Source organism: Drosophila elegans, unplaced genomic scaffold (genome assembly GCF_018152505.1).
Source record: "Drosophila elegans isolate 14027-0461.03 unplaced genomic scaffold, ASM1815250v1 contig_149, whole genome shotgun sequence".
Lineage (NCBI taxonomy): Eukaryota > Metazoa > Arthropoda > Insecta > Diptera > Drosophilidae > Drosophila > Drosophila elegans.
The window spans coordinates 18,545,601-18,561,645 of record NW_024545513.1 but is presented as its reverse complement, the minus strand read 5'-3'; the positions used below and the strand labels follow the sequence as shown (position 1 = coordinate 18,561,645).

The following is a 16,045-nucleotide window of genomic DNA, read 5'->3' as shown; positions in this document are numbered from 1 at the left end:
GAACACTTTTTATAGATGTTTAATGTTGTTATGCTATAAGATAAAGATAAATCCGGATGAGTTGATGGATTTTGGCCAAGCACGGTGCACTTAGAATTGCAAGTGAGCCAAGTACAATTTACACATATATATACATACTTAGATGCATATATGGTTCGATGTAAACTAATAAATCGATGTTAAACAAAAAGAAAATAAAAGTAAAAAAAAAACACACACACACAAAAACCAGAAAAAGCTTAGGCAAAAAAAATAAAAGGAACTCTGTTAAATGTTTGTTATGCATTTGTTTTTTTTTATCTAAATTAATATTAAACTAATGTATTAGTGAATAAACTTGTGTACCTACATACAAAACAATGAAAAAAACATTTATTAGTTTTTGTTTGCTGTTTTGCCAAGATGATTGACTTGAATGTGGGGCTAAGGCATCCAAATCAATTAAATACCATTAAAAACCTATAATATTGCATTAAAGTTCGAAGGATGTAAGTATTTCGAGGTGGGCATAAAAGCATGTAGATGTGTAAGACTTAATGACGATGTTGGTCGTACATTTATACTTAAAATAAAATATAAGGCTTTTAATAATTTAACAATTTCTGCTGATATAAACATAACTAATATTAAACTAACAGAATGCTTGAGGCTTGGTATGCTTAGTACATGGTAATTATTTAAAAGAAGCAAATGAATATTTAATCATTGTAACTAATTTTATTTAAATCATATTAAAACATTTTTTATTTTATTATCTTGGTAAGAAAATTAATAAAAACCTCTTTGTTAAGTTCGACTGTACATTTCTCACTTTGAAAAATGTTTTGGTGCGGAGACTTAAAGGCTGCTTGTAATTAAAACAAAAAGGCCTTTTTTTCACAGATTTTAAAAATTTTAATTTAATAATATTCCTTTAAAATAATAATGATATGTTGTGATTTTTAAAATACAACTTATAAAGATTACGGTCCCTGGATTACATATAAAAAAAAATTGTTTACAAGTATTTATTCTTAGAAAAAATAGAAATATTTGTATTTATATATTCATATATATTATAACAAAATTTGATTTCGTTAAAATTACATTAACAGAATTCTGTTAAGTCGCTGTTGCTATTTACTTTTGCAGTTGTGACTTGACTTTGTGATCCACAGGAAGTGGAGACACCCTCCACAGGTAGCGAATATATGCACCACAGCAATCGAAAAGTAAGAGATGGAAGAACGTCGATAGCAAGACCAGTTTCTTGAAAACATCAATGAATCGATGGTAGTCCACCACTACTCCAAATTGCCTGTGGTGTCGCCCCACTACCGATGCGAGTTTTTTGAAAGAAAGCCACACTGGCCACACTGTTTTTACAGCAAATTTGATTTTCTCGTCAAATAAAATAAAATGCTAATTTTAGCTAGTAAAAGCGGCAATCAAGAAAATTCGTGGAATGCAACTGGATCGGTGGCGCATTTGGATGAAGATTCGTGATTTCGATTTGGACACCAATCGCAGCAGCAGCAGTTTCCCAGTCGCGTCCGCTGCTATGTGTGTGTGTGCGTGTGCGTGCCCGTGTCCGTGCATGTGCCTGTGTGTGTGAGAGTGAGATCGGGAAGAAGTTGTTGTTGTTGCTGTTGCTGGAATTGCCGTTGCCATCGTCGTTTGTTGTTTGTGCATTTTCCATTGTCAAACAAAAGAGAGCGAATAAGAAAAAGAAAGAAAATAGCAAAAAAAAAAAAAAGAGAAAAAGGGCGGTAAAAGGCCAGAAATTTGGAGCACGGGAAATCCGAGTCGTCGCTGAAGATGTTCTCGAAGAAGAAAAAGAAACCGCTGATCTCGATGCCCAGCAATTTCGAGCATCGTGTGCACACGGGCTTCGACAAGCGGGAAAACAAATACGTTGGCCTGCCCCTGCAATGGGCCTCCATTGTGGGCAACAACCAGATCCTCAAGTCCTCCAATCGACCGCTGCCCCTGGTGGATCCCTCCGAGATCACGCCCACGGAGATCCTCGATCTGAAGACCATTGTGCGTCCGCATCACAACAACAACAAGGCGGACACCACCTCGCTAAATAGCAGCAGCACCATGATGATGGGCTCCTCCACCATGGGCGCCAATCCCATGGCCCCACCACCACTCGGCTCGCATCCCATGATGGGCAACACCCCGGGCGGCATGATGCTGCCCATGGAGTCGGGCGGCATAATCCTGCCCAAGACCTCGCATGTGGCCCGATCCAATTCGCTGAGGAGCTCCAGTCCGCCGCGTGTGCGCCGGGTGGCCAATGTGCCGCCATCGGTGCCGGAGGAGGAGGGTCCCCCGGCCGGAGGTAGTAGTAGTGGCACTGGCGGTGGCGGCTTTAAGCCACCCGGTGCCCATCCCTCCCTGCTCTATGCCACGCACGCCAATGGAGCAACTGGACCGCTGGCCGTGCGCACGGATCAGACCAACCTGCAGCAGTATCGCAGCAATCTGGCCCCGCCCATTCACCAGCAGCAGCAGCAGACTTCGCCGGTGGGCTCGGTGGCCAGTGGCACACGTTCCAATCACTCGCACACGAACAATGGCAACAGCGGCACCACCAGCTATCCACCCATGTATCCCACTAACCAGCAGCAGCAGCAGCAGCATCAGCAGGCCAAACAACAGGCTGGCGGAGATCAGAACCAAAACCCCTTGCATCCGCATGCCCATCCACACCAGCACCAGCACCAGCACCTGGCCAAGTCGGCCTCGAGGGCCTCCAGTTCGAGCGGCGGTGCCAGCAGTGCCGCCCAGCAGGCGGCGGCGGGAGGAGCAGGAGCCGGTGGAGCGGCAGGACAGCCCAAGCAGGAGCAACGCCTGACCCACGAGCAGTTCCGCGCTGCTCTGCAAATGGTCGTTTCCGCCGGAGATCCGCGCGAAAATCTCGATCATTTCAACAAAATAGGCGAGGGCTCCACGGGCACTGTGTGCATAGCCACAGACAAGTCCACAGGTAAGGATAAAAAGCTCAATCTTTGCCTGGCATACACATTGAACTGCCTTTCTGGTTTTGCGACAGGTCGCCAGGTGGCCGTGAAGAAGATGGACCTGCGCAAACAGCAGCGACGCGAGCTGCTCTTCAATGAGGTGGTCATCATGCGCGACTACCATCATCCCAATATCGTGGAGACATACTCCAGCTTTCTGGTCAACGATGAGCTCTGGGTGGTGATGGAATACCTCGAGGGCGGCGCCCTCACCGACATCGTCACCCATTCGCGCATGGACGAGGAGCAGATAGCCACCGTCTGCAAGCAGTGCTTGAAGGCTTTGGCCTATTTGCACTCACAGGTGCGTGACCAGCATAGCATTGCCTCGTCTCCATTCCCCCCCTCCCCCCTTCTGGGGGTCTCTTCACCATTATCGTCTGACCAAAGTGGACAAGCAATCTACTCTGGCAGCCCTGGCATGCGATTCTTTGTGCCATTGCCTCGCCATTTGTGGCGCTTTCTTCGCCCTCCGCTTTCGCATGGCTTTGGTTTCAATTTCTAAATGTTGTCACCAACAAAAGTCGTCGGCCGCACAGTGGGGCGACCGGTCGCGTTGCACGTCCAAAATGCCAAGTGAAATCGCACGTGCATGCCCTACCCCAAAGCATTTAGTTGCCAGACAGTGATTTTCGATAGCCATTTTCAGTTTAGGGAGTAGCTAGTTAGCATATTTCGTTAAAATTTGTATTTTAAATCAATCATTTTAGATTTCCTAGATCTTTTATAGTTATCTCATTTATCATACTTTTTTTATTTCATTGTTTACAAAAAAAGCCAACTTTTAGTGTTAAAATATGATAAGATAGCAAAATACTTTTTTTTAAAATGGCAAAAGATCACTTATTCAAAAGTTTATCCATCCAATTGAAATAGAAAAAAATAAATTTTTTTTTTTACAATTTCTTAAGCTAGAACCAATTGTATTTATTTTGTAGGTAAGTGGGATACACGTTCCCAAGAGCAAGTAGCAAGTTTTGGGCGTTACAGGGTTTCGCTGGTTTCTTTTGTGCATTTTTGTCCCACGTTGGCTCGTGTAATGCGATAAGTGTCTGGGAGAAAGGGCTTGGAATGGATGGGTGGGGGGTAAAACCGCAAAACTATGAAAACTTTTAACCAATTTACCTTCCTTCTCTGCCGTCTCATACGATGCTTTCAAATGCTTCCGATCTGGACGAACAGGGTGTCATACATCGCGACATCAAGTCGGACTCGATTCTGCTGGCCGCCGATGGACGGGTGAAGCTGTCGGACTTCGGATTCTGCGCCCAGGTGTCCCAGGAGCTGCCCAAGCGCAAGAGTCTGGTGGGCACGCCGTACTGGATGTCGCCGGAGGTCATATCGCGCCTGCCCTACGGTCCGGAGGTGGACATCTGGTCGCTGGGCATCATGGTCATCGAGATGGTGGACGGAGAGCCGCCCTTCTTCAACGAGCCGCCGCTGCAGGCGATGCGTCGCATTCGGGATATGCAGCCGCCGAACCTAAAGAACGCCCACAAGGTATCGCCGCGCCTGCAGTCCTTCCTCGACCGGATGCTGGTGCGGGATCCGGCGCAGCGAGCCACCGCCGCCGAGCTGTTGGCCCATCCCTTCCTGCGCCAGGCGGGACCGCCGTCGCTGCTGGTGCCGCTGATGCGCAATGCGCGACACCATCCATAGATGATGGATAAACAGCCCCACCCCCGCCCCCAAATATTCGGAGGACACCTCAACCTCGGCTGGTTGAAACGAATCCCCCGCAGACAACGGGCATCCATCTATCAAACTCTAGTATTAACATTCAGTTTCGGCAACTGTACTTAACCCTGAGAGCCCCTCGAAACATTGTAAAGTCATATAAGCCGCCAGCACACCCACATTTTAGCCACTGCACTTATACACCTTACCCACAACCACCCACTACCACCCACAACTACCCATTAGCGACCCACTAGCGAACCACTCGAAGTTCCGGAAGAGAACGCAATGTGCCTTTCACACGCCTCCAAAAATCGAGTCCAGAACCGATTGGGATCGAAATCGATATAGCATTTATCAGCCTGAAACACATTCATATATATAATATATACATATACTACTTTCTGCATTTTGCTCTCTCTTCTTGTCAATATTAGTTTGTGCGTGTGTGTTTGAATTTTTTTTTTAACAAGCCCATAAACATTGTTCGAATATATAGTATGTAGCGCTAAGAGATCATGTTAAAAATTCTATCCATATATATATATATATTTAAACACATATATTTTTTATAAAAACAAAACCTAGCCCTAAGAAAAGCGAAACAACGAAGGCGTGAATCGAAAAGAGATGGGACGAATGCGTGAGCACGGAAAGTGAAAGAGACAGAGATAGTTGGACATAATATTTTTTTAAACGTTTTGCAATTGACGCCACGTAAATGCATCTGATACATAATCGTGTGTAATGTTGTTAACTCTCCAGACAAATATACATCTATCAACACATTCCCCATTTCAAAAATATTTTAGATCTTTTAGCTTTGTTCTGTTTTTTTGATTTAACCCGTGTAATTATTAATTAATGAATAAACTTAAATGCAAAAATGTTCGATTCTGTTGTTATTACCTATTTATGGTTAAAATACATCATGATTTTTGGCTCGAAATAAAACATAACTGATATTATATTGTATTTCTGAATTGATTTAAAGCATGGATGCATTGTGTATTAATGCTTCTGCATTAATAAAAAAAACATTTTTTAAGTTGCAAGCAATTATTGCATACTTTCTGGCGATTAATTGTGGTAAATATAAAAATATTAAATATTATTACTGCAATTTGTGCACTAATGGTATGTGAAATTTTGCTTGAAAGAGTTTTGTCATTTTAAATTCTGTATTCTGGTCCCGATTTAACCCTTTTCAACTAAATTAATAAAAGCTGTTGAAGAGTATTCGATTTTGTTGTTTTTATTATTGGTTGATTGATTGATTGATTGATTGATTGGTTGATTGATGGTTGTGAAGAATACATAATTGTGCCCGTGCAAATAACCGCCTATATATTCGCGAAATATACATGCGTATTTATCCACGGACATGGTGGATGGGGCTGGCTCTGGATTGTGGGCGTAATTGTGGTTGTGGTTGTGGGTATGGGCGTGGGCGTGGTTGTGGTTGTGATTGAGTGAGTGTTGTGTGTGCGCGTGTTTTTGTTTACAACATAAAATTACAAATATATTACATACACAAAAAATCAATTGCGAACTAAGAACTAAAGGGCAGATCGGGCTGCCACATAGCTAGCCATATGATTCGATGGTGGGGGGTGGGGGAAAGGGGGGGCAGGTGTTGGGATTTGTGGCATGGACGATGAGGCATGGATCATGGGACTCATAGGTCGGAACTGGAGATTCCCGCTTAGTTGCGCTTCCGCAGAGCCAGACGACCACCGATGGGGCGCTTGGGCTTCGTCTCCTCCTTTTGCTGCTGCTCAGATTCTTCGGCGGCGGCATCCTCCAACGCCTCCACGGGCTGCGCCTTGGCGGGCTTCGACAGCTTGCGACGGCTCACTGGAAAAAACAAGACATGGGTCAGCGAATTAGTTCAATTTTCATTATCACAATTCGCAAACAAAAAAAATTACATTTCTAGGAAGTATTATATATATTATGTGTGCTTAAATTAAAACAAAAATTACTGTCTTTCAAGTTTTTATGAAGTGGACTGTTAATACATCTCAATTGATTTTTTTATTAATAATAATATTTATTGTAATTATGTTGTTTTTTATAATTATTTAATTTTAGATTTAAGGCTCGAATATGTATTTGGCACCTTAAAGTATATAATGAATGATAATGAATAATAGTAAAATGTATTATTTAACAAAAAATAATAAATAAATAATAATACTAGACAACGGAAATAAAAAAAATATGTGTTATTTAGAATTTGTTGAATTGAGGCCTAAAAGTAAATTTCCTGATTTCTAAAGCTTTTTCCCTCTCGATACATATGTTATGTTATTGCAGTTTTATACTTAAAAAATGTATATTTATAAGGCGACAAATAGTCATTTAAATAAAAGCATATCCTTTATCCTTAATAAAAGTTTAAAAAATCAAAAATGGGAAAAACTGGAAAGGGTTGAAATATCAATTATTTAAAATAAAAAAAAGAATATTAATTAGTATTTGAAAAAAATAAATCTTCAAGAATATCAACAGAGTAGATTGTATTTTTTTTAAATAAGCATAAAAAAAAAATTGATAAGGAAAAGTAAGGTAAAGTAAAATCCCGTCCCAACTTACATGCCGAATTGCCCTTGTATCCCTTGGCGGGACTGGATGCGGGGGCGGGTGCTGGTGCGGCTGCCGGCTGCTCCTCCTGCTCGCCGGAGTTCGACTCGTCGCTCTTCTTGGCCGGCTTGCTGGGACTGGGGGCCTTTTCGGCGCGGTGCTTCTTGGCGTTCGCCTGGCGGCGCTTCAGCGAGTTAAGGAAGTCATCGTTGGAGCGGAACGGCCGGATCACCGGGCCGACCTTCTTGGGCGCCTCCGTGGTGGTGGTGGTGGTGGAGCTGGCGAAGGCGGCCTCGTCGCCCTCCTCGCCATGGTCGCCATGCTCGCCGGCCTCCTCGTCGTATTCCTCGCCCTCGGCGCCAGCATCCGCTGGTGCCGGCGCCGGTGTCGTCGTGGTGGTCACCTTGGCCGCCTTGCCGACGGGACGGCGCAGGGCGGCGATCCTCTTCGCCGGCGACACGGCCGGACCACCCTCCTCCTGGGCGGACACCAGGCCGTAGCACATTACGCAGACGATGAAGAGCAGGCAGCTGTAATGTAAATCAACATTGAATAAATTTATAATATACCCAGAAGAAATTGTCCATATAAACTAAACTATTGTTACATTATTCTTAAATTGTCATCAATAAAATGAGTATTAAATTAATGCCACGAAAGTATCAGAATAAAACTTTTCTGGCTTAATGTTTAAACAGTTGTAGACTCTTCGGTGAAGAACTGAAACAAAAAAGTATGCTTTGTATACTTAAACGCTAGGACTGTCTGTAGTTTATTTTCAAGACACTTTCATTAAAATTAAGCTTTACGTTTTTTTGTTAAGATCTTAGACATATTTAATCTTTTAATTAAAATTAAACAGCATTTAATAAAAAATATGAGACATTTTTTAGTTTCTCACCTTTGCAATGAATAAAAATAATTAAAATACATAGATTTAAGGAAGGTGTATACTAAAGGCCATAGAATTGCTTAAAAGTTAAATTGATTGTCATTCTAAGGTTTTTTTTTAATTATTGAGCAGCAGAAAAAGACTGGTTTTTTATTACATTTTTAATTCGAACTTTTATGTTTTTTCTTTTATGCTTTGTTATTTAAAACAAATTAATTACAAAGCGTCTGTTTTGATGCGGATATCCCAACACTTTTATTAAAAAAGATTCTATCAAACGCCAATGCCAGCTACAAATTTATTATTAATGGCAGAGGTTTAAAACCAATGCCAAGTAACATGATAGATTTTTTGGGAGACAAATCCTTTAAACTCATGTTTAAGGATGCTTTTTTCGATTAACTGCAGTGTGGAATAAAGATAAATAATAATAATATAAATAATAATAACAATAACAATATTTACTTTTTTAGTTGGCACATAAATCAGTTTTATTTATACGATAAAAAAGTAAGCACATTCTAGTGCTTATTTCTAATAATGTTTTCAAGATATTTCTGAAACAAACTAAATATTTCACACATAGCCTGAAGATTTCCAGACATCAAAAATGGCAATACTATATACTAAATAATTTAAAGTTATTTTTTGGATTGCAAAGCAGCAAATTAACATGCAATTGCAAACGCCCCTTTTTAATACTGATAAAGAGTTCTTCGTAAATAATTTCTGGCTAATTGGCGTAAATATGCCAAATGAACGTTATTGAATCAACGTTTTATAAATTACCAGTACTGACTGAAAAAACATGAAATTTCCAGACTTTGGAATCGATTTGAAAAAAAATTACAATGTTCTCCAGACTTGAATTAAATAAATCGACACTGAATGGATACATTGGCCCGCTGTGCACTGGTTTTGGCCGGGATTCAGTAAAAGGGGGAGCTGGTGCATCCCCGGGGCAAGGTTGTCCAGCCACGCATCTAATCCTCGTGACTTCCAGCTCGAACCCAACTCTCTAACGATCTTTTTAGTCGTCTGGTTGGACGGGTTATTCAATACACAACCTGAAGTCGTAAATATTGTGTACATTAATATGTCCCCGCCTCTACAAATACAGTGGATATATTTTAAGAATAACATATAGAATTGAAACAAACTATTTGGTTATTTACCTTGACAGAAATGTACAATGATTTGTTTTAACAAATAATTTATGATTTCCATCTACTTTAATAAATTTCTATAAATTCTGCCAATGGAATTTCTAACATATATTCTTTTAATTTACAATTCTTACAAGTGCATTTTTGTAAAAAGTTTGCTAAAAAATTAAATAAATAAAGGGATTGTGTATTTGTTTGGAAAACTTTGTCAGACAATTTAATGCCAATCAGGGCACTTTTTATTGATTTTATTATAATTTTACGCTTTTTAAAATGCATAAAAAGAAATAAGGTCGCATGAGCGTTGGAATTGTATAGACGCATAATTATGTATTTAAACGGAAGCTACAGCTCATATAGATATTAAACAAAAAAACAAAAAAACAAAAAAACAGTCACCCGTTGAATGTCATTCGGTTTTCCTGTAAGATTTGTTAGTTTTTTATATCGCTCCGCTGACGGAGGACGGAGATGTGCTAACAAATATTAATGTGTAAAGGTCATGCAAACGGGTTTGTTCACTTTCGATTTCGATTTGGTTATGGATTTCGCCTTAATGTCGAATTCGAATGCGAATGAATGTTGCTCTGTTTTTTTTTGTTTTTGTTGCTCTGTTTTTTGTTTTCAGCTTTGAAGCTTAGCTTATATGGCTGTTGTTATTGTGTTGTATTTAAGTTTAAGTTAAGTTTTCTTTTTTTTTTTTTTAATTATCGCTGGCGACGGTGGCGGCTTCAGTGAGTCAATTGCTCATATTTTATGCAAAACAAAAGACTTAGGCAGCGAACTCGTTTTGAAATTCTTTCCTAGGCAACGACGTTGAAGTTGAAATGTTTTGTTGTTGGAAAGGGGGTGGGCAGGTAGACTACCAACGGGGGAACAGAGGGGGGAGGTTGAGTGGCCAAAGGAAACAGGTGCTTATGCAAAAGGCAGTCAACAACCAAGTGGGAAACCAGTTGGCAGCCAGCACCACGCCAGAATAAATTTAAGTGCGCGCTCACACTGCAGTTGGCAGTTGGCTAATAACGGTAAAATGCGCAAGCCAAGTTTTATTTTTAGCCAACACCGTTGTTCATTGTTCGTTTTTATTTTATTATTATTTTATTTGATTTATATTTTATAAATGCATTTCTCAGTGCTGCATTTTCCCGATGGGATTTATTTGCTTTGGGGTCAGCTGATTGGATGAATTGGCTTGAATGTGGCTATAGATATATGTAAATATGAATGTGGATGGCCCAGTTAAGCGGGGATTATGCAACTGGCAAAGGTGAAAGGCGTGGGCTCAATTTGTGGGTGCGTGCCTGGCATCTCCAACTCTCGAGCTCATCCTAAATTTACGGCCAAGCTCAGGGGCGTGCCCAGAAATATTTCCAAAGGGTCTAAGCTAAGCCCATGTTTTTCTCCTCTCCAATATGTCTTGCATTTTTAATAGGTCACGTTTTGAATATAACAATGAGCAACCTTTTTTTTTAATTACTAAAAATCTGTTTAAATTTCTGTTATGTTCAACTAATTTTTTCATACAAAGAAATTTTAGAATGTCTAGTTGACCCAGATTCAATTATGGGTCAGGAACTCAAGAGTTCGCGGAATCAATGGAATTTCAATGGGATAAATATGTATGTATAAATATAAAAAATTCATAAATATTAAAAACAAAAAATTTCATTATACTCCAAAAAAATGTATTAACTTATATCTGAATTTGGTATCGTTGGATATGATAAATTGCAAAATGGATAATACAATGCAATAATTAATATGTAAATAAATTTTAGGTATGTCATTTAAATATCAAAGCACTTTAATTATTACGCTGAAAATTATTATCTCACTTGAAAGTGAATAAATATTTTTTATGGGTATAGAATTAGATGTACATGTTTTAAGACTGCACATGTCGCTTTTGTTTCTCTCTGTGTGGGATTTCATTTAAATTCCCAAAAGAAGTGTCTCCTAAAACGTTGATTTTTGACATTTGACTAGGGCTGAAGCTTCTGCACAACCGGTTTTCATCTTGGATTGGCCAACGGGAACGATCGCAGACGATGCCAGTCTGGGTTTGGGCCCAGACCCACACCCACACCCACACCCGCAATGATTCCATGGACTGGCTGGCAGGTAGACACAGTAGACACTTTGCACGGGCTTCAACTTCAGCTCCAACTTCAGGCGGGCACATTTCTAGCCGTGGGCTTGTTTGTAAGCCTCGTCTGTAGCGTCTTCGGTTCCAGCTAGCTGCCTAGTCAGCCGGTTATATAAGCCGACATTAGTTGCGAATTTATGATAAGCATCGCGTTGGCGAGAATTCCGTTTTGGGGGCAGGCGGAACCACTTATTTAATGCAGCCTCATCTTCATCATCATACTCTTTGAGAGCTTGGTCAACAAATTGATTTGACTTTTAATTTATTTTATTTCATTTCGCTTTTGTTATCTGTCGTTCTGCTTTTGTTTTATTTATTTAATTTGTTTTCTCATGGTTTTCTTGACTTTTAGTTCGATTTAATGGGATGGCGTCATTGGGCCTACTGCGGATATGGAAATGGAAACCATAGTGGAACTCCAATAGCTTAAAGCCATTTATGCGCCTTGAACACTTAGATTTTTTAAAAATTTGAATAGCGGAAGTTTTATCATTAGCTTTTAGTTAAGTTTTAAATATGTATATCGTTTCTTTTTAACAGCGAAACTATCGAGCTAACGAACGTCGTTTAAATTGCATTTAAATACTATTTAACACAAACTATTAAAACACACAACGAATAAAACTGAGTTGTTTTAGTTCAAAGTATAACAGTTTGTTTGTAAATATTTTTATTTTTAAACGCTATTTTAATGTATTTGCCACTAAAGTCTTTTTTTTGAGAAAAGCTTTTAATGCAAACTTTTTAAAGGCAATTTTTTTAATAAACACTGCCAAAAACTTAAAGAATTTCTAAATAAAGAAACTTACAAAATAGGTACTTTTTGGAAATCTAGGAATTTTTTAAGTTGCCATAAAAAATTTTTCCAACCAGAATTTTACATGCAACATTAGATCTTAAATTCTTATGACTTATAACTTTAATAAATTTTCTAAATTCTTGTTGCCAAGGCTTAAGTTGCTCGACCCTATGTGTTTTACAATGTCAAGGAACCTTACTATTTTTAAAGTTTATTATAGAGTGTATCTTGATGCTATTAATGTCTTGTGAACCTTAGGAAAAGCATTTAAAGTCGAACAATGATCGTCGCTTGCTTGCATTCGTCTTTGGCATTCCTCAAAGTGTTGATCTTGAGCTGGTGGCTTGAATTGTTTCCAATTGGTTCGACAATTTCCCCGTCAAATGCAACACACCTGCCCCAGTTAAAGCATGCACGTTTTCTAATTGCCCTGGCGCCCTCATTACGCGTTAACTACCCCTTTGCCCCCTTAAATGCCATCACCTGCCCCTTTTGGCATAGGTGTAGTCACTTATTACAGGCAAAACGTGCACATTCGACACCGAATCGGATTCAAATTCGTATTCAATTTGATTGTAACTGCTTTTATTGCTGCCGTTTGGGCTGGATTGGGTTGAAGTGGAGTGGAGAGTTGGTTGTTAAAATTAAGGCGAAAAAAGCCAAGTGGCTTAAGGCAAGTGGGTTCAATAACGGTGCATTGTGTCGTTGTTAGTTGGCCAAATACGTGTTTTGGTTTTGGTTTTGTATTTGATTTTTCTTGTTGTTTTATTATTTGCTGTAGCTGGCTGCATGCCAAATCGGGCGAGTTCGCTGCCTAAGTCTTTTGATTTGGCCCAGAGTGGTGTTTATGTTTTTGTTCATTTCGTTTCGGCTCGAATCGGTTCGCATTGAATTCGCTTTGGCCTATGAAGTGCATATTACTCACACACATATTGCCAATTTGAGAGACTTCAAAGTCCTTGAAACTTGAATCTTGCTGCGTCTTTGTTTATTTCAATTTATATGTATATTTATATTTAATTTAAATACAAATTGCATAATTCGGCGAGACGGGACGAGTCGACTCGAGTCGAGTCGAGTTGATCGAAATGGAGCAAAGCCAAGCTGAAAGTCCTGATTTTGCCGACAGCCTGGCGCCTCCACTCCTCTCTGGTGATTAATTCCCGCATCCAACGCAGCGATTAACACACATATAAATGTGTGCTGTACACATGGGTGTATTGGGTGTATCAGGTGTATATATTACACACAGCCGACCCGAGTGGTATTGCATTTATGCGGCGATAAATGCATGCAGATATGCGCTGTGAGTGCGGTCTGTCTGTCAGCTCGCATTAAAAATGCAACCGTTAATTTATAAGACAACCGCAGCAGTCTGGTAATTAATCCAATACACTTAATTTGCTGCAGCTGCGGAAAGTCCAGAAATCCAGGTGGTGGAGCAGCGGGGGGAGCAGCAGGGGGAGTGGGGTAAGACGACCTTGAAACACTTCCCCCACCCCCTCCCCTTCCCCATTCGATCCATTGCCTTATAAGTTAACTTTTGCCATTTCTTTGCCGGCAAAATGCCAGCCTCACATCCCGTGACAACTTCATCAGTCGCATTCGGCACTATCATCATCATCATCATCATCATCATCATCATCGCCATCATGATGACCAAACTTTGGCATTTGCGGCTTCGCTTTTTAACAGCTCAGTTCCAGTTTGGAGCGGCGGCGTGTTAAAGTTCAAATTGGCATTAAGCCGAGCTTATACCTGCATGTGGTCGTGGCCCAAAAAGGTTGCAAGTCAACCTGCAACATGCAACCTAACCGATTTCGACAGTTAGCAACTAAGTTTAGCTTAGAAAAAAAAATGCAATAACCCAGTGAAATTTGGGAGTCATTCGTATTTGGAGTTGTCAACAAATTATATATTGAAAATTCTTTACGGTTATATTTATATAATAATTTTTTTAAATAAAACTATGATATTTTGTATGGTTTTGTATCAAGATCCCATCATATAAAGTCAAATTTATGTTTATAATTCATTTAAAGTCCTGAAGGATTTGTATAAACATTCCATTTACTCCAATATTCATATAATCACTCAAAAAAAAAATGGTACCCCTTGTGTCAATCACAGTATAATATTTAAAAAAAAAATAATATTAATATAAATGGTATTTATATATATATATTTATAGATCACTCACATGTTGAAGTACTTCATTTTGTCTTAATATGTGTGTGTTTTGTGGGTTTTAATGCGAGGGTTTTGGACCAACAACAAAAAAGAACTCGAAGCGCGCGCGTTTTAAACTTAAACTAGAAAAAAAACACTTGTTTGCTTTAAGGGGGTGGGGGGCACGGGTCTCTCGGTCTCGGCTTTTCTGCTAGCGAGCGGAACTGACTGGCCACGATCACGATCGACTTCTAGAGGCAGACTGAACGTTACTTATGCCGTGTGCACACAGTTAACCTACGGCCATCCAATATTTTGTGGCAGCGACGGAGACTTCGACGGAGACTGCGGCAGCGGCAGCGGCCGAGCCAACAGGTTCAGACCGCCCTAGCCAAACCGCCTGCACCGCCAGCCCGTGGTCACCGCCTCCTCCCCCTCCCCCTCCCCCAACTCCACCTCCTCCTCCTCCTCCTCCTCCTCCTCCTCCTCCTCCTCCTCATCCGCCTTCGCTAAAAAGCTCTACCGCTGCACAGAAAGAAACGGATTTGATGGGATAGGATATGATATATTCGCGAATTCTTAAGCTTCATTTGACACTGTTCATGGATAATAATGGTTTAATCAACAAACCAAATGCTTGGTTTTATTGCATGAACATACCTTATCAATTTTAAACTATGCCAAATTGTCCTCGCGAATTCTTAAGTTTCGTAGGACACCTTACATGTATACGGCGTTATTATACTTACCTGCATACCTTCTATCTAAGAATATGTCAAACTGTAATCGTGAATTCTTAAGCTTTGTATGACACTTTTCATGTTTACGATCAAGATCATGTTTAATCAAGAGAAATCAGTTTTTATTTGTAACCAATAACTTGGTTTAATGGGATGTACACCTCATGTACCATGTTATTATGAAAATTATAATGATCATATAATAACCATTCATACGATAATTTGATTAAAAGGAATCCGTTTATTTTACAAACCAAAAAGTTTGAATTTAATTAACCTTAAATGATTTCAAATTAAACTCGTGAATTCTTGAGCTTTATACGAGACTATCAAATCTAAAAAGTCTATAAAAATCAAAAACGTTTTTTTTTAAATATTAATATAAAATAAAATACTTTGTTCGCTCTACGCTCTTGCCCATTATCGTATCTATTGTTATTTAGTAACAGTAATTTGAATTCATTTATGGTCTTCCTTTTTAGAGCCTTCGTTGCTGAAAAAACCACAATCGCTTATAAATATGAAATTAATCTCCATTTGCCATTATTACCATATCAGAGTGGTATGCAAAATGAAATTATTTGCTGTTGCTGTTGCTTTTTTTCTGTGTGCCAATACGCCTCGACGGTCGATCTATGCTAGCTAAAATTGCAGGAGTACTTCTGGTTTTTCGGAGCCAATTTGTCACGGCCTGGGCTCTGGTTATGACAGGTTTTTCGAACCCAATCCACTCCACTCCACTCCACTCCACTCCACTCCACTGCAATCCACGCCAAGTCAGGCCAAGCCAACCCAACCCAAGCCAAGTCAATCCAAGCCAATCCAATCCGAGTTGAGTAGAGTAAAGTAGAGTCGAGCTGAG

At 39.9% G+C, this 16,045-nt stretch overlaps 2 protein-coding genes across 2 annotated transcripts in view; one reads left to right on the top strand and one right to left on the bottom strand.

The window, feature by feature from the left end:
- LOC108144545 overlaps positions 1 to 5,473 on the top strand; it is a 29,349-nt gene extending 23,876 nt beyond the window's left edge. The window contains exons 11-13 of the mRNA XM_017269519.2: positions 1,753 to 2,974; positions 3,041 to 3,312; positions 4,191 to 5,473. Of these exons, the coding sequence (XP_017125008.2) occupies positions 1,753 to 2,974; positions 3,041 to 3,312; positions 4,191 to 4,667 (1,971 nt within the window). The 3' untranslated portion in view covers positions 4,668 to 5,473. The remainder of the gene's footprint in view (positions 1 to 1,752; positions 2,975 to 3,040; positions 3,313 to 4,190) is intronic.
- A 451-nt stretch (positions 5,474 to 5,924) lies between these two features.
- Positions 5,925 to 14,711, bottom strand: LOC108144593 (nucleolar protein dao-5). The gene is made up of 3 exons (XM_017269601.2): positions 14,475 to 14,711; positions 7,284 to 7,801; positions 5,925 to 6,542 (listed from the first exon to the last, which is right to left on the bottom strand). Exons 1-3 carry the CDS (start codon positions 14,489 to 14,491, stop codon positions 6,391 to 6,393), a joined length of 687 nt encoding a protein of 228 aa, XP_017125090.1. The 5' UTR covers positions 14,492 to 14,711; the 3' UTR covers positions 5,925 to 6,390.
- Positions 14,712 to 16,045: the final 1,334 nt, after the last annotated feature.

Excerpts from the sequence above, each read along its gene's own strand:
- LOC108144593 (XM_017269601.2), bottom strand. Across the intron at positions 6,543-7,283 it reads ATACAAGGGCAATTCGGCAT|TGAGCCGTCGCAAGCTGTCG; the intron begins GTAAGTTGGGAC and ends TGTTTTTTCCAG.